Below are 24583 nucleotides of genomic sequence, written 5' to 3' on the forward strand. Positions count from 1 at the left end.
AAAACACGGGATCTGGTTCTGAAGCCTCATAGAAGGAACAAACAGGAGTGAGTCAACAACGAGCCACTCCATGAAGAGAATCAAGGCCAAGGCAGCATAGATTAACCCAGATCTGCTTAATTCCAACAGGCTGCTCCCCTCTCCTCAAACCCAGTGCTGAAGCAGGCACCAGGAAGGGCAGGTGGAGGGGAAGCTGGCAGGGGAAAGCTTCATCCCTCTGCCTGCTGAAGGAATCTCTGCCATGGCTTTGTATTTATTTATTTATTTTAAATGCAAGCCTCTTTCCCCATTCCTGCTGTTAGGGTCGGAACTATTTCCCAGGCTGGCAGTGTAATGCACTCCAAGGCTGCTCCGGCACACAGCTAAGTGCCATCCCCTCTGACAGAAGGGCAGGAGGGACCTTGCAAATACCCTTAATGAGCAGTGGAGCCCTCACTCACATTAAAAGGAGGGATCTCCAGATGCAAGGCTAATGTAAAACACATTACCACTAATGGGGGGAACAGGGTGTGGGGGGAGAGCCCCCACCCTTTATGCCCCAGGAAGATGTTTCAGTGATACTTGGCCACAAGATGCTCTTTGGCCCTAGGCTTACCTGCGGACCGGGACCCATGGGGCCCATCCCTCGCGGAGGATTCATCCTCTGCATGGGGCCGCCCATGTTAGGGTGCCCTGTTGGGAGGAAAGCAGGGGTGTTAGGTGGCACAGATGCCATTTCGGGTCCCACACTAACAGCTAACAGGACCCCTTAACGTTCAACCGTCCTCTGCTGGGCTTACCTTGCTGTCGCGTGGGATCCATCGAATTGGGCAGCAGTGGCTGTGTACCGGGAACGGCACCCGGGGGCTGTGAAAACAACGGGAGGAAGATTAAAACCCCATAATGGCTCAAATGCAGACACGTATTTGTGTTGAGACTGTAGCAGGGCTCCTCAGTGTGCTCCTCAAGGTGTACCACCAGTAATAAGTTGGTGCCCAAGCATCCAGCATCCCGCCGTCTTCCTACACACTCCAGGTCTTTGCCTCTCCTCTTCTTTCACAAACACCCTCTAAAAACCAAACAAGGTGCCTGCCTCTCCCCATACTCCATGCACTGTCAGGCTGCCATGGTTTAGGGGAGCAGGGGAAAGCCCGGGCTGCACAGGGCAGGGGTGCCAAAGCTAGCAGGGAAAGGAGGCAGGCAGCACAGCTCCCTGCTATTTACACAGCACCAGGGCCAAACCACACAGGCTGCAGCAATTCATCGGCCACCACCGGGGAGATGCTCCATTTGCAGCAGACCAGCGTTTGGACCCATCCCCACACAGGCAGAGGGGAAGGTGGATGCTCCCCCTCCCCAAACCCACGGCTATTTAAAGTTCAAAGGCTGCTCCAAATAGATAAAGGGAGAGAAAAACACAGATACCATCTGCCTGGGGGAAGCAAACCATAAACAGTTTTGCCACGGCGCTGCCTTTTATTTGAATAACAACACAGACAGCTCCTGCCCCTCTCCAGCACAGGCACTGGGTGCACAGGGCCATGCCGAGGCAGAATCAACCCAATCCTGGGTTTCTTTTGCAGCCTGGAAACTGGCAGCAGGAGGAAGATAAATAAACCAGGGAGGTTGTAGAGATGGGTATTTACACTTCTGCTGCCTGACCTTCCTGCCTGCCTATTTATTCCTCTGGTCCCTCTGGATGTGCCCATAATCTCACCAAGCTCTGCAGAGGTACAAACCTGTGTTTTATGTCTGGTATTTAGGAAGGAAAAAACCCAAAACGTTTCTGATTAATTTTACCCATTCATGGATGCTCGACCCGGCTGCACGAGAAGCTTCCCAAACAGGCCTCCTGCCTGCCCCAGCTCGCTGTGCTCACATCCAGTGGCACTCAAGACAAGCCCAGAACCACAGCAGGGTGGGAGCCCATTGGAACTGTCCCATGAGAAGGTGCTGTTAATCAACACCTTGTTAAACTAGCCATCGGTTCCCTGAGGGGGAGGCTAATTCCAGCCCAGCCAGGCTTGGGGGACTCCTGCAGCAGCCCCCACCGAGCTTTTCTCAGCTACCCCTCAGCTGTTCCACCACCACTTTGCAAGCTCCAGCGATCCAAACCTTGAAACCCAGCAGGCACAAAGAGGAGGCAAGCTGCTACACCCCATTTCCTGGCTAGGCTGCTCTTTCTGCCAGTGAAAGCTACACAAAAACAGCCTTAGCCAAAAAGCAAGCTCCCAGGGTGATTCTCGCAGAGGCACCTGTGCTACTCAAAAGTACTACAGGTTTCCTTCCCTTTCTCTTTCAGGAGAAATAAGCTCTGGGTCGGCCATCCATTGCCCCATGGATCTGCGTGGCATGGCTGGGAAGGAGGTGAACTCCTCAGGCGAAGGCCACGCGTGCAGGCAGGCGCGTGGGGTGGAAGCCTCCATATGGAAGGCTAGAAACAAACTGCCCTTGTTTAAGCTGGATAAGAGGATAAAGCCAACCCCGAAATTTCAGCAGTGACCTGCCCTGCCTGACCCCGCTGCTGATCTAAGTGCTCAGTCAAGCCTGCAGCAGGATTATCTCCATCACTTTAATTTTCTGCCCTTGCAGGGAAAATCCACCTGGGCAGCGAGCCCACGCTGGGAGCACACCGAGCGAAAGGGGCACCCCCCACACCCCTCTACACCCTGCAGTGCTTGAACCTCCAAAGAGCCCTAGAAAGACTCAGCTTGGAAGGGACCTCAGAGCTCACCTGCTCCAACCTCCCCACCACAGGCAGGGACACCTCTCAACTAGATTCAGCTGCTCAAAGCCTCATCCAACCTGGCCTTCAACACCCCCAGCAAAGAGGCAGCCACAGCCTCCTCGGGCAGCCTGTGCCAGCCCCTCACTACCCTCCTACTGAAGAACTTCTTCCTCAGCTCCAGTCTAACCCTGCTCTGCCTCAGCTCCAAACCATTCCCCCTCGTCCTGTCTCTACACACCCTGAGGAAAAGTCCCTCTGCAGCCTTCCTGCAGGATCCCTTCAGCTATTGGCAGGCAGCTCTAAGAACCCCCCAGAGCCTTCTCTTCTGCAGGCTGAACAATCCCAGCTCCCTCAGCCTGTCCTCACAGCAGAGCTGCTGCAGCCCTGGATCATCTTCGTGGCCCTCCCCTGGACTCCCTCCAACAGCTGTGTGTCCTCCTCACACTGCACACCAGCAAACTAAACCAAACTGCTTGTATGACACCCGATGCTCCGGCAGCGAGCAAGAGGGCGCCCGTGAAGGTGATGCTTTGCTACTCAAACCCGAGGAGCACCTACGGGACACGTGGCCCTTGCGTCCCCCCCACCTCTCCCCACATAAAAGCCACCCCGAGGAAACCCACCAGCACAGAGCCCGGGAGCGCAGTACCTGGTTGCCCATCCTGATGGGGGGCCGGGGACCTCCGGCGTAGCGTGGCGACATGAACGGCTGCGGGGACACAAAAGGCAGGTGAGGGCCGGGCCGGGGGGAGGCAGCATCGCTCCCCACGCACCACGGCCAGACCGCACACACCGCTTGGGTCTGCTTTAGGGCTCTGCCATTCTTTTTTATTTTCTGGAGACATCCTCACTAAAAAAGTGACGTTTCAAAAGGAAAAATGATTGAAAAAGAATAAAAAGTGGTGTCCGGCGTCCACTTGCGTTCAGTGTTGGGTTTGGGTTTTTCTTTTCAAACATTTTCTCTGCAGACTGACTGTTTGAGAGCTTTTGGCAACACTAAGGTGAGGCAGTTAAAATTAGTGCACGGGAAACCCTGAGTGTTAGAGACTGGTCCAAGTTTCAATACAAAGAGATGTATTTAAAAAAAAAAAAAAAAGGCACAACAAAAAAAGTGGCAAATAAGCACATACAGACACGCACACACCAAAAACCCCAACGCTAGGTACTGGGAAAAACAACAAGAAAAAGGAAAAATAACTTAAACCACCTTTTTTTTTTTTGGTTAAAAAAAGGCAACTGCTGCTACTGAAAAAAACAAGCTTAAAACCCCAGAGCTGAGTTCAATTTCCCAGGCTACCCTGAGAAGGTAAAATAATCTGATCATACCCACGGTTGACTTCTCAGTCCAATAAAAAAAATTCTCATCAAAAAAACAAACAACACCACCAAAAAAAAAAAAAAAGAAGAAAAAGAAGAAAAATAATTTAAAAAGAAAAAAAAAAAAAAAGGAAAAAACCCAACTTCTTTCCTCTTCAGAGCTGGGGTGCCCTAGGGGGGATGCTCCACGGGGGAATGGGTACCCGCTCACCCCAACATAATTCTAGAGGGGAATCAGGGGGGAAAAAGCCCCAAAAAACCAAGAAGAAGAAGAAGCAGCAGCAAACTGAGCGCACGTCCCGGTTCACAGCCCTACCCATCACTAGTGTCTTTACCTGACTGTGGGGTCCCATCATGCTGTTAGGATTGTGGGGTGGAGGCTGTGCGTGTGGCGAGGGCTGTGACCCAGGCGGTCCCTGTGAGGTCAGACAGTAGAAGGAGGTTATGTATTAGCACATGAAAGCGTAAGAAAGAGCTAAAGAATAAAAAATAAGGACTGATAGGTGGACCCATTGGTCAGGGAGTCACTTTGTGGTCGGGGAGTCACTGCTCCCATCGCTTTGGTTCGTTGTTCATTAATAATTTCCTTTTATCTTATTGTCTTTTGATCTCTGTAATGGAGTCTCTGCTCGCTTGCAGCTGAAGGATGAATTGTGATCTGTGCCCCCCCCTCCAAAAAAAGGAAAAAAAGTACTAAAAATCAGAACATGAATGAAAACAGAGCAGCCACGCTGATGGGAAACGGCCCGGGAGCTCCACCGAGCCTGCAACGGGGAGGAGGTGGAGGAGGAGGAAAAACCTTTTCAGTGTGAGGGTGACAGAGCACTGGGAACAGGCTGCCCAAAGATGTTGTGGAGCCTCCTCCGGAGACATTCCGAACCCAGCTGGATGCCTTCCTGTGTGACCTGCCCTTAGGTGATCCTACTCTGGCAGGACGGTTGGACTGGATGAACTCTGGAGGTCCCTTCCAACCTCTACCGTTCTGGGATCAACACACAGGACAACACTTTGCAAGGGAGTGCAATGAGGAAGAAAAAAGTCAAGCAGAAGACCGGAGAAGTTTGGGGAAATACAAAAACCTGTCCCCAAACAAACAAACAAAAAAAGAACAAAAAAAAAACCAAAAGAGAAGAAAAAGAAGAAAAAAAAGAGCTAACTCTTTTCCCTCTCTCATCCCAGAGGTTGGAAACACCTCCGGGGTTGGGGTTTTTGTGGCCACAGCTCACTGGAGGTGCTGCAGAGGACGAGGAGCACGTCCCAGCTGGCGCCTGGGCAGCGTGTGGCCAGCACAATCGGGGCTGCCTGGCCGGTCGGTACGGATGCAGCATCCTTCCTCGAGGTGGACATTCCCTAAGGAATGGCAGTAAAACGGCCTGGAGCAAAGAAAGGGTGTCTAGGGGGGAAAAAGGAGAGATGAGTTGGTGCAGGGCTGAAGGCTGCACTGCAGCAGCAGCTGCTGACGGTCTGGGTTTGAACACCCACTTTTTCTCTCAATTCCCCTCAACAGCACGGCAGGAACATTGGCTCGGAAGAAGCAGGAGCTCAGTGCAGGAGTCCAGGGGTGCGTGTTAACATGAGGAAAAACCCAAACAAACAAACAGACAGACAAAAAAAGGCAGCGCTTTTTGGGTCAAAGGAGGTGGAATAGGTAAAGAAAGCGAAGGAGCTTTGTCAGGAGGCGATGGGAAGCAGCGGCAGGCTCCAGGACCGGCGCCGGAGCAGATGTTCTCTACCTGCCTCGTTACTGATTTCAACAAGTGTTCGCCTTCTAGCTGCTGCCAGCGATGGCATGGTTTGTTACCATGAGCAATTTTCTTAATTAACAGACATTAATTAGCCATTTAGCAATTTTGCAAGCATTTGTTTAGCAGCTTTCCTAAACATGAATACCACTGTGATAATGGTACTGATTAGAGGGTCCCCTAATTAACAGTACAGGGAAGGAAAATTGAAATCACATAAATTAAAAAGGGAGGGGAAGTTAATGAAGGCAGGACACATTTGCACCTGCAAATCTTTTGTACAGCAGAAACTTGAGTGCAATGTAAATAAAGTAAGAGGGTGGGTTTCCCCCCTTCTTTTTTTAATTTTATTTATTTATTTTTCCTCTGAACAGTTCAGCAGAGAGATGGAGCCAAGCGGCTGGAAACCCAACAGCCTCCTGCCAGCCTCTCCGCTCAGGAAATGAAGTCCCACCACTGACAGCACTATTTATTCTCCAGGAGCTGAATGAAGGCAACCAGTCCCTTGCCCCTGCTGCCCAGTGAACCTCAGCTGGAAAAGGTCACAGCACCTTGGGACCGCCCTCCTGGTGCCAACACAACTGCCTTCGCCATTGGCATCCCACCTCCTTCAGCTCTAGTCCTCTCCATGCACGAACTCTGGCTTACTTTTCCTTCTGAGATGGCTAACTGTACATTCGCAAACTGCACCAAGGTGGCAGCTGCCTCTCCTCAGCAATTACCGGAGGACAGCACTCCCCCCCTATCAAGGTCTGGTCACGACCAAAGCCCCTGCTATGTGGCACAGCTGCAGGATTTGGAGTAGGGGAGTTTGGCAGAGGAGAAGGAGTGATGTAACCACAAGAAACAGAAAAAACAGGAATCCAGAGGCCAACTCTCAAGTCCTATCAATGCAAGAGTCAACAGGCTCTCCCCATGCCTGCCTTGCCATCTGCCAAGGAGGAGGTCATCATTACCCAGGTGCTGACTGGAGAAGCAGGTAGACCTCATCCTGAAGCTATTCAACTCCTGATGTCCTCCCTTGTGTACCCTCCAGCGTGTGAGGGTGTGGGGTTAACGGGTATGGACGCGTGGGGGACACAGCCACTGCACGCTCCCCAGCTGGGCCCCGAGGGGATGCTCTGAATCGCACTTAGCGCTTCAGAGGACACAGAGTTTGGCCGCTGAAGCAGCAGCAGCACCTGGAAGATGGGGTGGCATCTGCACCAGAGCAAAGTCCCTCACAGCCACTGGATCCAGAGAGCATCGTCTGTGGGCACGGCTGAACGCAGCCTCTGGACTGTGGTCCTGCCCCTCCACCCCAAGGCCGCTCCCAGGCAGCTCCCAGCTTGGTATTGCTGCTGCATTATCCCATGTGGAAGTACTCCCAGCAGAGACTTCTGCGGAACCTGACTGCAGACGCCCAGCTCAGGCAAATGCCTCGGCAGGCGGCGAGGAGCTGGAAGGGGATTTTTTACTTTTGTTTCGGTTTTCCTCCTTTTCCAAACAGCAACTAACAGCAGCAGCAGCATCCGGAACACTGGCTCCAGGCTGCAACTGCAGTGGCCCCCTCCTGGCAGGGCTGCTCTGCTCCCCAGGAGCGCAGCCCCCCTGGATACTGTCATCTCCCTAAACATCTGCAGATGTTTCAGGGCTGGGAATGCCTGCAGATCAGTGGCTTTTTTTGCACGGGTTTCTCTTGCTGCAGAGGATCCTGATGGAGCATGGTGGTTAAGACAAGTGTTTTGCAGAGATGGCATGTGGACTCCAACCAACAGAACAACCCTTTTGTCTACCAAACCATTCTTCTAGCGGTTACTAACCAGAGCTGTTACAAGAAGAGGCTGAACACACACACAGAGGCACACAATCCTGCTTCCTCCACATCCCAAGTCCTTTGCAGTCACAGCCCCTCAGCAGAGCTCCAGCCAACAAGCTGCGGTGGGCATACAAGACCTGTACCTGTGGTTAATTCACTTTCACCTCAAGACCAGCACTCTCCCCAAAGAGAACAACCCCATCAACTCTCCAGCTTTCATAAAATCACAGCATGTTTGGCACTGGAAGGGACATTTAAAGGCCATCCAGCCCAACCCCACTGCAGTGAGCAGGGACATCTTTAGGTCAGGCTGCTCAGAGCCCCACCCAACCTGCCCTGGAATGCTTCCAGGGCTGGGGCATCAACCACCTCTGTGGGCAGCCTGGGCCAGCGTTTCACAGCCATCACCCTAAAGTATTTCTTCTTTCTCTGTAGTCTAAATCTCCCCTCTTTTAGTGTCAAACCATCACCTCCTGTCCCATCAGAACAGACTCTGCTCAAGTCTGTCCCCATCTTTCTTATGTGCCCCTTTACTGAAAGGCCACAAGAAATTCTTCCTGGAGCCTTCTTTCCTCCAGGCTGAACAACCCCAACTCTTCCAGCCCTCTGATCATTTGTGTGGCCCTGCTCCAACAGGTCTAAGTCTTTCTTGTGCTGAGCTCATTCTCTCCTTTTTGTCTCCCAGACTGGATGAGTGGCACTAAGGCTCACTCCTCACCTTCCTGTAGCTGTCTCAAAAAAACCCAAACAGCTAAAACAGTGCTAGAGGAAACCATTTCTGACAGCTCTCGGTGCCCCAACCTCCTCTTTGTTTCCTTTTTGTTTTTTTTTCTCCCCTCCACACTGTGGGAACTTTGAAAGCCCAACCTGGCCTGGCAGACAACCCAAGTTTGCTGCTGCTGCTTTCTACAGGGAGTTTCCAGGCGATCAGGTTCTTTCCACTCTGTCTTTCATGAGCTCAACTCCTCAAACTTCTTGTAAAATATTAAAGATGGAAAATGGCAGCAGCTAGCGCAGCCCCGCGTGTGGCAATTTGTGTTTGCAGCATAATTCACCACAAATGGATCATGTTTTATGGGCTACGTTCTCGCAGCTAATGGGGGAGGGCTTCTTCCCTATTAAAAAACATTTTCAAGCACCTCTGGGGGTGGCAGAACAAGGCAGGATGGTAGGAGAGGGCAAAAGCTTCACTGCCACGAGATGCTGACAGTTTGGAGTCGGCCATTGGAAAGCATCTCACATCTTCATTTACCTGCCCCTGCCAGCTGGGTCTGACATTAGAAATTAGGTGCAGATTAAAGATGTGCTGGGTTTCTTGAGGAGCAGCTCTATTTCTACTGAAGGAGAGGGAAGCTCTGCAAATTGTCAACAAAATACTCAAATCTCCCTGGAGGTGCCTTCAGAGGAGGACCCAGCATGTGGTGCTGGGTGAAGACCCAACCGTGTCACTCCAAGCAAAGGCAGGGCAGGGAGGTGCAAGGCAGGGCAGGGCAGGGCAAGGCAAGGCAAGGCAAGGCAAAGCAACGCAGGGCAGGGCAGGGCAAGGCAGGACAAGGCAAAGCAAGGCACAGTGAGGCACAGCGAGGCAAGGCAATGCAGGCCAAGTTCCCCCACAGACGGTGGAAGGCAGCCGTGGGCAGGAGCTCTGCCTCGCCTGCAGCTGGGGCTCCCAACTGCAGAAGCCTGGTTTTAAGGAATATGTTTAACACAAGCTCTTCAGGAAACAAACCCGTGTCAGCCAGAGCCAAGAACAGTCACCTCCATCTGGCTGGAGCACCCGAGAGAAAGTTGCCTGCAAATCCCACCATATGCTCCAGACACTCGGTACAAAAGCCTCGGGCATCCTACTAAACTTCCAGAAAAAAGAACTTTCTCTGACACTTGCTTTTCCTTCCCTCCTGCTCAGCAGCTACCTTTCACTCAGACTCTGCCTGCCATGAGCCTGATGCCAAGTTCTGCCCTGGGATTTCGGGAAGGGCAGCCTGGGTTTGCAGCTCTTGCGCTGCCTCTCGCCAGAGCTGGCTGACCAGAGCTGGTGGCACCCATGGAAGGGTGGCAAATCCCACTGAGGCGTCAGGATAGGCAGGGGGAAAATGGTGGCATTCATGGAGACAGCAGGACAACATGGACCCCATCCTATCACCCCTGCCTTCACCATCCTCACTCACCATGGTCGACTTTACCCCCAAAGAGCTGCACTGAGGGATGCAATAATGAGAGGCAGGGAAGGAAGGGGACGCAGGGGGAGCCCCCCAGGCTCTGGAGCCCCCCGTCCTCGCCGGCTGCCGAGGTGCCTGCATTAGGGGGCAGTGTGGGAGCACGGAGCAGCCGGCGCTTTGTTTTGGTGCATGCCGGCGCGGCGCCGCTGATGCATGGCTGCTGATGCATGGCCGAGGCGGCCCCGACATTGATTTATGGGCAACTTTCCATTTCATCAGCGCGGGGCAGGGCACTTCGTGCCGGCGAGAGGAGCCGCGGCCGCGCCGGGGAGGCTGCTGCCGGGGCCCCCCGCTGCCACCTCCGCTATCGCCGCTGGGAAGGTGTGGCGTTAATTGCTCTCCATGTCTAATTGCCCTTCCGGCGTTTCCCCGGCACCCCAGGTCCCTCCTTTGAGGGATCTGTACCCCGGCACCAATCCAGCTTTCCAAACAAAAGCAGGAACGCCGGCGATGACCTTTTGGAAGATGAGCAGAGGGTTTGTTTGCTCATCTCCGTGGGACAAAGAGAGAGATCTACATGAGGGCATCAACCCACGTCGGCCGTCAACCTTTTGTCCAGAGCACAGCCCAACACCATGGCACTGGCTGGCGCCAGGTGATGCCCTGGCAACCCAAGGGCCTCTCCTTTCGCGTCGTTTTGATAGACTCCACATTTCCCTTGGCTTCCAGACTGAAGGTTGTTGCTGAGCTCCAGTGCAGGGGAGGGACTCTGCCTGCCGGAGAGCAGCCGGGGACGGGTGCTGCAGCCTGGACTCCTCCTCTCTTCTCCCCTTCCCAACACATCACTTCGCTTCTTCTCCAAGCTCCCTCCCACGGGTTTCTGGGCCGCTAGCTCCCAGGAACGGTCCATATTATTTCTTTCCTTTGCCAAACAGCAGCGCACAGCCAAATGCGTGGGGCTGTAGGGGTTCACACACACCCAGGGAGCCAGCATGGAGCTTCCATAGTCTGAGCTTCGCTGCCGATTTCCTCCTTGGCTCCTGGTGTAATGCCCCACCACTCCAGGACACGATCAGACCCTCTAAACCCTCCCAAAACCAGTCTGCCCATGCCTGCTATCCTCAGGGATCTCTCATGGGTCCCTGGTGCCTGCAGTATGGTGCAGCAGAACGAGATGCTGAACTCCCCGAGCTCACTGAATCCTCCAGGCTGCTACCACTAGACTAGGAACCTCACTCGTTCCTCCGGCCGGCACCCCAAGGGTTGCAAAGAAATCCTTTGCATCACCCTTGACCTTTTTGGGTTTGATTTTTAAGCTCAGCACTTCAGTCTCCTACAGAGCTAGGAAACTATGCCTGTGTGGTGACTGTCTCACCACGGAGCCCCCAGCCCACCTCTGCAAGGCTGGTCGCCTGCACCTCCTGCAGCTGGAAGGAGTTCCAGCACCCGCAATAAATCAGACAGGCTTTCATGGAGGCCATGTTCAGACCCTGTTAAAAGGTGGGATTTTTCCTCTCCCCTCCTCCCCTCCATCCCCAGGGCCGGGAGGAGAAACCAGATGTTGGAGGGCTTTCAGGAAAGGCAGGCGGATGAGATGTCACATGCAGGCCATATGCACCTAGCCTCTCTTCCCTCTGGCAGCTCTGGGGATGGGCAGCAGCCCCACACACAACACCTGCACTGGTGCCATTACGTCTACCGAGTTTTTGGGACCCCCCCCGAAAAAGGGCCCTAAGAAAGCAGGGCTGCTTTTGAGTCCCCATTACCCAGTGGCTCCTCGTCATGCCACATGAGTGGTAGGGAGATACGCTGGGTTGTCTGCTCCTGAATCAGAGCCCTTGGTGGAAAAATGCTACGGGAGGACAGAAAGGAAAGCAGAGGGGACAGCTTGGAGGCTGTCAGCAGGAAGAGTTGAGATGAGCACGCATAGCATGTCTGGGGAGATGTGACTCCTCTTCCTCGCCTTCCCCTCTCAGGGGGAAACCAACCCATACTCTTGAAGCTTTGCCCTAACTGTGTGCCAGTTTTGCAGCCCTCACAGCTCTGCGTGAAGCAGGAGCCCCAAAGGACGCTCTGCTCCGAGAGCAGGGCTTCTGGAGACACATTTGTTGGAAGCAGCAGCTTGGCACTGGAATTGCTGGCAGCAGCTATGACCTGCGAGATAGTAGCTCTGCTGCTGGCTGCCGCCCGTGCCACCAAGCGCTGCTACCAGAGTTGCCTGGTTTAGGGCTCCCACTTGAGATGGGATATTCCTGCTTTGTCAGAAGCGTGTTCAGGAAATGGGAGCTCTCTAAAAACATACAACACACCAAGCAGGACCCTCCTCCCCCTCCCCACACACACTGTGGTATCGGGCTCAGATATCGCCACAATAAATCACAAGAGCCTTATCGAGGCTGTCTGTCTACTGCCCGAGAAGTTCTCCCCTATACAAATCACAAGCCCAGATAACAAAAATTCAGCTTGCCAAAACAAATACTCCTTTCAACTCTAATCCCCTTTGCTACACCAACAAGTGTTGCTTCCTCCAGAAGGAATATTTTAACTCACCAAGAGCTTATGCCACGGCAAACCAGCGTGGCTCATGCCATGCAAAGCGAGTCCAGAGGACCCCCCAAAAAACCCCAAACCCCCAGGGGTCAGCTTTGGAAAATGCCTTTCGTGTGTGCTCCCTGGGAGCCTTTCCAGCACCGGTGACCAGTCGCTCCAAACACACACCACAACCCCTCCTCTGCCAGAGCCCGGCGCGGGGGAAGGAAGGAGCGAGAGGACTTCGGGGACTCTGCTTACAAGGTGCCTCCACAGCATGTGGGGGCTTGGCTGGGGCCGGCTGCCGCCTGCAGCCGCAGCCAGCATTTGTTAATGCTTTCGGTGATTGCATTTGGAAAAAATCAGGCGGTTAACTGGAGGAGGGGAAAAGTTTCAGGAATCAACCCCCAGAATGTTTCCAATTATGCGTGTCTGTTAGGAGCGGAGAACAAACACGGCTCCCAACCCAAACACAAACCGAGCGGCGCTGGAAGAAAGCAGGGCTGGTAAACACGCGGGAGCCTCTTCCAGCAAGGCAGACATTTGCTCGAAGGCCACCAAACAAAACGAAACAAGGAAGGCCAGCAGAACGCGAGTTACGCCTAGACAGGCCAGCTCCGCGGGCATGCTGTTTTCCTAGCGCCCCCTCGGAGAAACCCCCCCAGGCACAGCAGCGCCGACACGCAGAGCAAAGCGAGGCCGTGCGCCGTGTGGGGCGAGCACCGCGACCCGTCGCAGCCTACCTGGAAGAAGCCGGGCGGGATGGGGCCCCCGGGCATCCCGTCGTTCGGGGGAATGTTTCCAAGCACAGGACTCGGGGCGGCAGCTGCGCTCTGCGGGGAACAAAACCAGGACAGACATGGTGGGTTGGAGTTGGAGGAAGACAAGGACAGGCTAAGAAAGATGCCCGTCCTGTCCTGCCGCACTGCGCCGAGCCACCGCCGGCACCTCCGCAGCCCCCAGAATCGCTCCCCATGCCCCAGGCACAGGATGCTCGGAGAAGATGTCTGCGCAAAACCCAGGGATAATTGTGGGCTTATTTATTCGTTTACCCAGGCACTTGGACTCGTTAATCCACCCAGGAGCCTCATCCAACGCAGCACTCCAGGCAGAACTGTTTTAAGGCTTTTTAAATGCTTCTCTTAGCCCACCTCCCCTAGCATGCTGGCTGGTTCAGTTCTGCCCTCTGAAACAGCCTTCCTGACCTCACCACCACACCACGGTTTTATTAAGAATCTTTAAATACAGCCTATAGGGTCATATTTCCCCTCATGCCTTCACAGGACAGGACATCTAAGCAGCCCAGCCCTGAAAAGGAGGGACAGGGATAGGTGGAGGTATCTGGACACCCTGCTCAGCATCTCTGTTTGCATTTACTTGCCCTCTGTGATAGACACTGATGGACAAAAGATGGGTTTTTTGGTGCAAGGAGTAACTAGCAGGGCTAAGGGAACGGTGGAACGCACCAGTGTCCTGGAAAGCTCCTTCCCAGAAGGAAAATAGTAAGATAAAGGTCTTTCCCCATAGACTCCTGCTGGCACACGTCCCTGCTGGGTTAGAAGTACCTGTGCCACTTCAGTGCACTCCTGATTAGCCATTGCCAAAAAAAAAACCCATTCCCAGGGCAGTGACAAGGTAGCCTCAGTGACATTAACTGAGTTTGGATCATGAATCTACTCCCTCCATCCCTCATGATGGGCTTACCCACCTGGAACCACTGGCAGGCCTGAGGAAAATGGTCCACTGCAAACAAAATAAAACAGTGGAAATATTTTCTACCAAGGAAACCCACAAGCAGATGGGGTAGGTGTGAGGCTTGGTTCCACCCCAAATGTTGGAGTACCCCGAGCCACCAAATCCCACATCCTGACAGCAGCCAAGCCAGCCCTGACTATGTCACTCAGGCTGCATCCAGTGTAGTGACAACAAAACGTGAGCAGAGAATGGAAGCTGTGCTGTCGGGACTAGGGCAGCCTGTAATCACAGAATGTCAGGGGCTGGAAGGGATCTCCAAAGCTCAACCCCCCTGCCAGAGCAGCATCTCCTAGACCAGATCACGTAGGAATGCATCATAGAATCAACCGGGTTGGAAGAGACCTCCAAGCTCATCCAGCCCAACCTAGCACCCAGCCCTGTCTAATCAACTAGACCATGGCACTAGGTGCCCCATTCAGTCTTTTTTTGGACACCTTCAGGCACAGCGACTCCATTGCCTCCCTGGGCAGCCCATTCCAATGCCAATCACTCTCTCTGCCAACAACTTCCTCCTAACATCCAGCCTAGGCCTCCCCTGGCACAGCTTGAGACTCTGTCCCCTTGTTCTGTTGTTGGTTGCCTGGAAGAAGAGACCAAACCCACCCAGCTACAGCCTCCCTTCAGGTGCTATCTTGAATATCTCCAAGAAGAAAATTAAGGCAACTAAGAGTTGCCGAAGTACGACCTCATTGTCTGGGTGGGAATCTCACTATTCTGGACTGTAAAGCCTTGAAAAGGCAGGAGAGCATCAGGCTAAGCACTGCTCTGTGCCTTCCTGGGGACCATCCCTTGTAGCCCTTCCAGCACACTCTCCAATAGGAGCTGATGTGCAGGATGAAGACCATGTCTATGCTGGATGAGTGGCTCCTTTTCCCACCCCAGCATCTCTGGGATGCACACGCCAGAGATGACAGCAAGAGACTTCCCCTCCCCACAGCGACCCCCTTCAGGAAATAACTGGGGTCCTCCTGCAGCTAGGCAGCCCTGCACCCCTCCGGCACAGCACACACCTCATGCCCCTGAACAAGGCATCCCAAGCAGCCTTCCCCACACCAACAGCAAAAGCCAGATCTGAGTGTTGTTACAGTTAATAAAAAAGAAGTCCTGGCAGGAAAAATAAACCTGCCCATTCCAGGCTCTTTCTATACATCAGACAGCAGCAAAAATAGACGGGAGAGGGAGTGAACCCAGTTCTCCCCCTCCCCTCCATCCCCCCAAGTGGGTCAGCTATAAAAGTAAAACCAAATCTTAATCCAAGGCCATGAACATATTGCAGTTTCTCTGCAAAGCAGATGACGGTTCTTAATGCAAAAATATATAAGACCAAGCCTCAAACTGCAGCAAGCCCATTTGGAATTTCCTTTATTAAACCCTCTATCACGCAAAACGCTTCTCTCCCAAGGCGGCCAGCGCTGCAATAAAGCTGCCAAGGTGATAGTTTATGGTTTCAAGAGATTTCCAGCACGCCATAATCCTTCGCTGGGGGAATCTCCCAAAGCGAAATGGATCCCAAAGTGGTGGGGAATGAGGATGGGCTTGCATTTGGGGATCGAGGAGGGACAGGCATTCAGGGATCAGGAATGGACCTGCATTTGCTAATCAAGGAGGGAGAAGCATTTGGAGATGCAGGGGCAAAGAACGCTGCCCTCCATCCTTCCCTCTGCAACAGAGGAAGGAGGGCAAGGCAGCCAAAGAAAACCCTGAGGCAAAGGCCCATCTTCCTGCAAAACCACAGAGCATTTCCCTGCGTTCAGCACCCCCAGACCTCACCTCTGCCTGCACGGCACAAGCGGGATTTGAAGTTCCTCACAGATGTGGCGCTCGGCAGAACTCGGTAATTAAAAACCCGCAAGTGCCCTGAGCATATTGTAGGATGGGAGCCAAATTGGTCAGCCCTTGATGAATGCTTTACAAGGCTGCGAAGTGACATTTTGTTTCTTGGTTGTTTTTTAGTTCCCCTCCCCATCACCGCCGCAAAGGTAAACACAGAGGCACCCTTTAGCCCCGCAGAAGCGATGGGAGAGCTGCCGTGAATGGAGCTGCTCTACAAAACTCTTGGGATGTGCCAGAACACAAAGGGGAAAAAAAGAGACAGTGGGAAAAAGCCTTGCCAAACCCCAAGGGTCAGCATTTGAGCCCCAGGGGCTCTCCAGCACCCACTTCCAGAGAACAAGGACTTCTTCACACAATTAACCAGGTTGGAAAAGAGTCCAACCTAACCTTTCTAATTAACTAACCCATGGCACTAAGTGCCTCCTCCAGCCTCACCTCCAGGCATGTGGACTCCACCATCTCCCCAGGCAGCCCATTCCAATGCCAATCAATTTTTCTGTGAAGAACTTCCTCCTAACTTCTTCCTTCTTTTTACCCCCCCAGCTCTCCTCACCTGGATTATTTTCACCATGGGACTCGCACATCTCTCCTACGAGGAAAGGCCGAGAGACCTGTGGTTGTTCAGTAGGGAGAAGAGAAGGCTGAGAAGGGACCCTATCAAGGTCCATGAATACCCGAGGGGCTAGTGTCAAAATGAAGGTGCCATGCTCTTTTTGGTGGTGCCCAGGGATACAACAAGGAGCAGTGGGTACAAGCTGGAGCACAGGAGTTTCCACTTCAACATGAGGAGACACTTTTTTATGGTGAGGGTGCCAGAGCCCTGGAGCAGGCTGCTCAGACAGGTTGTAGAGTCTCCTTCTCTGGAGACTTTCAGAACCCTCCTGGATGTGTTCCTGTGTGACCTGCCCTGAGTGATCCTGCTCTGGCAGCGGGGCTGGAGTCCATGGTCTCTGGAGGTCACTTCCAACCCCTAACCACTCTGTGATTTTGGGTCAGAGATTCTTTTTAAGGGATGCAAAAGATCTCAGCTGGCTAGGCCTCTTTCACCAGGCAAAACCCCCTCAGTGCAGCTGCAGGAGATGCCACAGAAGCCATCCAGAGACAGGCAGCACTGTCATGGTGCGGGAGGATGACACCCACTGTGCTGCCATGTCCAAACTGGCACTGAACTGAAAGCACATCCAGCCACATATTAAGGTCCCCAGTGGAACATGACAGCCCAGATTCCCTTCCACTAAATCACACCGAAGGGCACTGTGGGCGACAAGCCAGAGCAGCCCTGGCACAGCCAGCAGGGCAGCTCCCTCGCCTCTCCTTAGATGGGAAATTTGCCCCAGGCTGCAAACCAAGCACAGCTCCCAGGGCACACACGGCAGCTCCACACACAAGACGTGTATATACACACACACACACACACATGTGATTCCCCGCCACGCCTGCGCTGGCTTTCCCCCCTCTTTGGGTGGCTATCTGGATGGCCACGTCTGGCTTCCGAAGCCAAGCTCTCCGTTAGCGCACCGGCTTGCTACGCCGGCAGATGCCGTCTAAGCCTTTAAATCGCACACTAATTGCACTAATTGAGCTAACAGGCTCTGTTTCGTCTCCCCACCCTGAGTCAACCAGCATCTTCTGGTACTGCTGTAGAGATCCAAGCTGTTGACTGTAGTGTTATTTTGTCAGCCATTAAACGATTCATCAGAGTCATTAATTGATTTATTACCGCTGCCTGCGAGTACAGCTTTGCAAATAAAGAAGGACAGAGGTCAGGAGCCAATGGAAATTGGACAAAATGGCACAGCCAGGAGCTGGGCATTTGAATTAGCAGAAGGAGCCTGCTCAGGCAGGGCCACCAGCATCAGACATAGGGCAAAAACAAGGAGGCAGGGGGAAGAGAAGACGTGTTGTTCGGCTGCACTGCCAAACCAGCTGGGCGTTTCAGCTAACATCCACATGGCCTGTGATAGAGCCACTCAAGCCACCTTGCTTGCCTAAGCTAATCCTCAGGAAGAAACCAGCTTATTCCACTGTGGTAATTGTCTTTAAGAGCAATGGCAGGGAAGAGGCACTGGTACAGCTGCACCGAGCAGCTCCCTCGGAGCAGCCCCATTTCAGTGCCGCCCCAATTTGCCAACTGAGCGGGGAACACGACTCACCTCTGCTGGCCCCGGAGCCCCAGGAGGGGCTGCAGAGCAGTGCTTTCATTTATTTGCTTTCTTCAGGGCTGAGGTCTTTGCTAGGCAGGAGGTTTGCTGAGAGCAGGGTGCGGCGAGTCGTTTCCTGCCCCCCCCCGCCCTGCGGCAGACGCCGACCCGAGGGGAGCTGGGAGGCTCCCGCCAGCAGAGTTGCAGGGGATGAATGAAAACAGCAGAAAAGACAGTGCCGAGATGGTGGGCTGAAACTGCCACCCTGACAGCACGCTGCCAGCCCCAGCCCCACCACACTCCTGCTGAAAAGCAGCCACATCCAAAAAGGGAAGGTTTGGGAAGCTGTGGAGCTTTCTGCATGGCAGTCTTTGAGATCACAGAATCAGCCAGGTTGGAAGAGAGCTCCAAGCTCATCCAGCGCAACCTAGCACCCAGCTCTGTCCAATCAACCAGACCATGGCACTAAGTGCCCCAGCCAGGCTTGGCTTGCTCGAACACCTCCAGAGATGGTGACTCCAGCACCTCCCCGAGCAGACCATTCCTCCTCCTTCATCTGTATCACTGGGCAAGCCTGAGCCATCTCCAAGAGCATCAAAGGTGGGTTAAGGTGCTGCACCCTGATGCACCCCATCCTGCAAAGGCTCCCAGCCCTGTGGGACAGCTGGCAGGGCAGCAGGCAAGCTCCAGCTTGCCACCCACCCAAACCTGTCATGCTTCACCAACACAGGTGATAGTTTCTATTGACTATGAAAACTAGGTTCCCATTGGTGGCATTCACACAAGACAGTGTCCCCACCACACGCTCCAAGCCAGCAGCTTCAGTCAATGCAGCTCACCCCAGAGTCCTGTGGCCAGCTTTTACTAAACACTTATGTTTTACCTAAGTCGTCTCCAAACAGCGGAGCAAGGTGCTGGCAGGCAGCAGAGAGGATGCTGCCTCCACAGGGAACAGCACCAGCACCAGCTGCCCTGCCAGACCCAGCTGCCATCAACCCAGCAACAAGGTGGAAGAGTGAAAAACACCTTCATGATACAGACCTAAAACCACAGAATCACAGAACATTAGAGGTTGGAAGGGACCTCGAGAGATCATCCAGTGGGTGGGTTTGGAAAGTTTCCAGAGAAGGAGACTCCACTCTGGGCAGCCTGCTCCAGGGCTCTGGCACCCTCACACCAAAGAAGTTTCTCCTCCTGTAGAGCTAAAACCTTCTCTGCTCCAGTTTGCAGCTGTTGATCCTTGGCTTACTGCTGCTGAGCACCAAAAAGAGCTTGGCCCCAGCCACTGACCCCCACCCCTCAGACCTCTGTACCCATTGCTCAGATCTCCTCTCAGCCTTCTCCTCTCCAGCCTAAACAGCCCCAGGGCTCTCAGCCTCTCTCCGCAGGGGAGATGCTCAAGTCCCTAGATCGTCCCAGTGGCTCCTGGGACCTCTCCAGCAGGTCTCTCTCTCCGCTGAACTGGAGAGCCCAAAACTGGACACAGCAGTAGAACAAGACACCTGAGCACAGCTGCCTCTAGTAGCAGCATGTGGGGATGCTGGGGACGTGCTGAGGACATGTTGGTGATCTGGTGTCTGTCTGTCTGCTGTGATTTGATTTCTTTTGCCTGGAGCGGAGGCTTTGGTGCCCAGGAAGAACCGAGCATGCAGGTCAGGGCTTCCGCGGGCTGCGTAAACAGGTAATATGGACTTTAATTGGACTCCAGTTAAGCCTTTTCATCTCGTTAAAGCTGCCTCCATCTTAGAGAGACAGGTTTTCAATTTAACAGCAGAGCCCTCCCACACCTCGCAGTAACCCGATTAACGCCGGGGGAGGTCGGCATGCCGGCCGCTGCCCCGCACCCAGCCCTCCGACGCGCTCCGGCATCAGGCACCGCTGCAGCCCTCTGCCAGCACCTGTGCTGCATCCCTGGGTATGAAAACAAACAAGACACCCGCCTGAGCAGCTCTGCTACAGAAACAGGCTCAGGGAGCTGGGCTTGGCCAGCCTGGAGAAGAGAAGGCTCCGGGGAGACCCAATAACAACCTTCCCATACCTGAAGTGGGCTACAAGAAGGATGGAGAGAGACTGATTACAAAGTCCTGCAGTGACAGGACAAGAGGCAATGGCTTCAAACCAGAGCAGAGCAGATTTAGACTGGATGTTGGAAACAAGTTCTGCACCATGAGGGTAGTGGAACACTGGAGCAGGTTGCCCAAGAAGGTGGTTGAGGCCCCATCCCTGGAGATACTCAAGGAGCTCTGGGCAACCTGATCCAGTTGAGGATGTCCCTGCTGACTGCAGAGAGGGTTGGACTGGATGACCTTCGGAGGACCCTTCCCACCCAGACCATTCTGTGAGATGTGGGTGTAATTGCTGCCCACGTGCTGGCAGATGGCAGCCACTCTGGCACCGGCTTCCAATCCAAGGAGTTTGTAGGGCCTCTCGCGTGTGCTCAGGGTGGTTTTGGGGTGTGCTGTGCTACTCAGGTGAGGTGTATGAGAGATCTTTTTGCTTCCTCTTGTCGCAAGCCACTTGGCTGGATGTTCCAGGAGACAAACCCATTTTGGTTTATTTTAGAGCAAGAGAAGGCAAAAGGAGACTGGGCTGAAATTTTGTGTATTGGCAAGAGGAAGACATAAATCAAAGCAGATTAAGAGGGCCTGTAGCAGCATCACCACATCACCCAAATGCCATCACCACGCTTCCGTGGAAACACCAAGCTGTCCCCACGAGTTCAGCCAAGTTACATCTCTCTGCCAACACCAGATTCTGTGCTTGGTTTAAACACATCACCTGTGAGCTGCCCTGCACAGGAAGCCCCCAGCACACAAAGCACTGGCATACACCGTGGCTGGCAACAGCCACACTCAGCCACTTTGCTCCTCTCCTTAAAGGAGAAAGAGCCAACCCTCAGACCTGTATTTTCTCTGAGCTTTAAAAAGAGGCAAGGTAGGGAAAAGAAAGGAAAAAAAAGAGGCATCAAAGGGAAAAGAAAGAAAGCAAAGGAGGGTGAAAAAGGCAAAAGGCAAGAAAGAAAAAGAAAGTCACAACAGTTGAAGGCTGTTTCAAGCTAATACAGGGTTGTGTGCTTTCCCCCGCCTTGTACAGGATAATCTGAGACAGCAGCTCCGGCCACGAAACAATAGGATTTTAATCTCTTAAGTCGGCGTCCCCCTTATCCCCGGGAAGGAAACCCCTGCAGTCATTTACAAGTTTGTAAATAAGGCTCTCCGCCGGTAGCATCCCGGGGACATCTGCCTCGGCAGCCCGACAGCGCCGCTGCGAACATTCACAAACATCCCTACGCACACAGCCAGCGCTCTGCTGAGCTGGCCTGCTCTAAATATATCCCACGGAAATAGCCTGGCAGGGCTGCAAACATTTCACAGCAACTCAACTAACGGGGGGCGAGGGGCGTTTGAGAGAGGGGACAGGCGCAGGAGGTGCACAGCAGACCAACGGCAAATCAGGCTCGCCCTTGCACATGCGTCTGGAGGGCAAGGTTTGCAGAGGGAAACTCCTGGGGAGTTAGGCTGGGCTCTCAGCTTAGGAAAGGCTTTGCAGAGGACAGCACTTTGGTGCCCTGCCACAGGCAGTCGGGCACACAGATGCACCCCATTCCTGGTACTGGCGGATGCTTTGCCCTGGGCATCACTGGAACAGGCTGCCCAGGGGCTCTGGGGAGTCTCCTTCTCTGGAGCTATTCCAAACCCACCTGGACAAGTTCCTGGGTGATCTGGTACAGGTGCTCCTGCTCTGGCAGCAGGATTGGGCTGGATGAGCTCTCCAGGTCACTTCCAACCACTAAGGTTCTCTGCTTCTGTGACTGCTGATCTCACCCCAGTCCCAGCGTGGAGCAAAGGTGAAGCCAGCTGTCCCAGCTCTCCCACTGCCACCAGACCCACGTCCAGCCTACACCTAAACACCTCCCCCAGCCCACTGCCGAACAGCTCGAACGCATCTTGTGCAATTAGCAGCCTGGGAAACGCTGTAAATACACAGGTATTAATTACTCTCCCTTCTCTAATAATTCCACCAACAGACAGGCCAGGCACTTTTCCAGCAATCAATACCATCCACTCCAGGGCCTACCTGCCAAAAAAGTTATATAAAATAATGACATAAAATTTTCATTAGATAATGCAATTGCTCAGGACTATTAATCTACTGCTCATCCATCAGCACAGGATGCTCAGCTCTGCTGCAGGCCACCCCACCGCCGCTGCCGTGCAGCTCCTCCTACCCATCCTGCGCCCTACTCAGAGGCTCCTCCTGGATTTGCTCCTGATGTACCCAACGCAGGCTTTCCACAAAGCTTAGAGATTAACTTCAGATTTTTAAACCCCAAAGGGAAACAGCCCCAGCGAGCAAAGCTGCTGGAGGGGAGGTAATTTGGTGGAGTTTTCTGCAAAGCCGACAAGAATTTACTCCCTGTGATGGTGCTCACTTTGCACTGCTGCTGCTGGGGTAGCAGTATGCAGGGTGGCATGGCTGCACGAGCTCACCTTCCACCCTTAAGCATCACCACTGAAATTGCGACTATGGAAAGCTAAGAAGAAATATCAGCTCCCTCTCAGAAGAAGTCATAATTTGATGATGAGGTGAAAGAAAACATCTGCTTGGAGGTTTTAGGAGCTTGATCTGATGAACCTGATGGAGCAGGTCCAGAGGAGGACCATGAAAATGATCACAGGGTTGGAGCACCTCTGCCACAAAAACAGGCTGAGGGAGCTGGGGTTGCTCATCCTGGAGAAGAGAAGGCTCCAGGGAGACCTAAAGGCAGCCTCCCAGTACCTAAAGTGGGCTGCGAGAAGGCTGCAGAGATAGGATGAGAGGCAATGCTTTGAAATGAGAGCAGAGCAGGTTTAGATTGGATGGTAGGAACAAGTTCTCTACCACAAGGGTAGTGGAACACTGGAACAGTTTGCCTAGGAGGTGTTTGGGGCCCCATCCCTGGAGATATTCAAGGTGAGGCTCAACAGGGCTGTGGGCAACCTGATCTAGCTGAGGATGTCCCTGCTGAGTGCAGAGGATTAGATGACCTTTGGAGGTCCCTTCCAACCCAACCCGTCCCACGATTCCAAGTGAGACTGCCACCATCAGCAGCCAGACTGCTGCTTCCCATCACCGCTCCTCTGCCTTCCTCCACACTTCACTGCCAAGTGAATTTTGGAAGGGGATATACGACAAGGTAGATTTAACCTGGTAATCTAATTTAAAAGAGAACAAAACATACACAAGGCAGGGCTTCGGCAGAACAGCGTGGCGCTGCACCGCGAGCAGCCGAGACACCCCACTCTGAACTCCTCCAGAGGATTTTCTGACAGCCAGGGAGGGCACTGCCAATCCCTCTGGCTGGCCAGCACACCGCGGAACACCCCGAAGGCACCCAGCACTGCTTTCCCCCTCTCAAGATGTGCACAAGCAATTTATTTTTTTTCCCTCTGCGTTGGTTTTTTTTTTTGGTCTAATTTGTTAAGGGTTTTTGCCTCCTTGCGTTTAATGCAAGCTCCTCGGGTGCTGTTTGCAATCAAAAGGAACACCCAACAAGCCAGGAGTTTGCAAGAGAAGGCAGTCTTGCCTGGTACCTAACCCTCATCGAGATCCTGGGAAGGGGAGCAGAGGACGTGGCACTTGGTGCCATGGTCTAGCCTTGAGCTCTGTGGTAAAGGGTTGGACTTGATGATCTGTGAGGTCTCTTCCAACCCTGATGATACTATGATATGATATGATACTATGAAACACAGAGGAAAACTTTTTCACTGCGAGGGGGACAGACCCCTGGAACTGCCCAGAGAGGCTGTGGAGTTGCCTTCTCTGGAGACACCCAAAACCCACCTGGATGTACTCCTGTGTGACCTGCCCTGGGTGATCCTGCTCTGGCAGGGGGCTTGGACCCAACCTTTCAAGGCCACTTCCAACCCCTACCACTCTGTACTTGCCTTTCCTTTCCTTTTCCTTCCCAGAAAACACTCAGACCCCCCACCCCATTCCCATTATTGGGAACACCACAGTATCCAGCACTACCCACAAACCCAAACCTCAGCTCTACTCCATGGGAAAACAACCCAGTTTTTTCTCCACCCTCTCCTGCCTCAGGGAAGGGAAGAAAAAAAGAGAGGAGGGAATTAATGCAAATTCTCCCATTCTTGTCATGCACTTGAATACCAAAATACCCCATTTGCTTAAGCCTATTTTACTGCCAGCAGCTGCCCTGGTATTATTCCTCAACACCAAAGGCAAAGGGCAAAAAGAAGTTGGTCTGGAGCAGGTGAACACCATCTGCCTGTCCTTCACAAGATGCTGATGGCCACCACCTTCATGTGACAGCACAAAGCCTGCCTGAACGCCTGCAAACCTTTCACAGGCTTTCAAACGGGTTTTGTGTACCTACAGGAGCAGCCAAGCATCCATCCCTGCTCATAGTGGCCACTCCTGGGGAGAGGAAAGAAGTTTTTCCACAAAAAACACAGCCAAACAAAATTTTACAGCCCATCAATGTCCCCTCTAAAGCAGCAGAGTTAATGGAAAAAGCAAAAGCCCCCCCGAAAATAACCATTCTTCACAAAGGTGGCTTTGACGTTTGGAGAGGCTTCCCAGCACCCACCCTGCACAGC

General features: G+C 53.3%; 1 protein-coding gene across 6 annotated transcripts in view; it reads right to left on the reverse strand.

Annotated features, from left to right (window-relative positions):
* Positions 1–24583, reverse strand: part of SSBP3 (single stranded DNA binding protein 3) — a 60550-nt gene that overhangs the window by 6526 nt on the left and 29441 nt on the right. For 2 of the 6 annotated variants that reach the window (XM_064146901.1, XM_064146904.1), the window contains exons 5-9: positions 12996–13085; positions 4360–4440; positions 3357–3416; positions 780–846; positions 596–672 (exon numbers count right to left, since the gene is read on the reverse strand). In XM_064146901.1, coding sequence (XP_064002971.1) covers positions 596–672; positions 780–846; positions 3357–3416; positions 4360–4440; positions 12996–13085 — 375 coding nt within the window. The remainder of the gene's footprint in view (positions 1–595; positions 673–779; positions 847–3356; positions 3417–4359; positions 4441–12995; positions 13086–24583) is intronic. The other 4 variants (XM_064146902.1, XM_064146906.1, XM_064146905.1 and 1 more) reach the window with 2 other exon arrangements.

This window comes from Pogoniulus pusillus, chromosome 8 (assembly GCF_015220805.1).
Source record: "Pogoniulus pusillus isolate bPogPus1 chromosome 8, bPogPus1.pri, whole genome shotgun sequence".
Taxonomy (NCBI): domain Eukaryota; kingdom Metazoa; phylum Chordata; class Aves; order Piciformes; family Lybiidae; genus Pogoniulus; species Pogoniulus pusillus.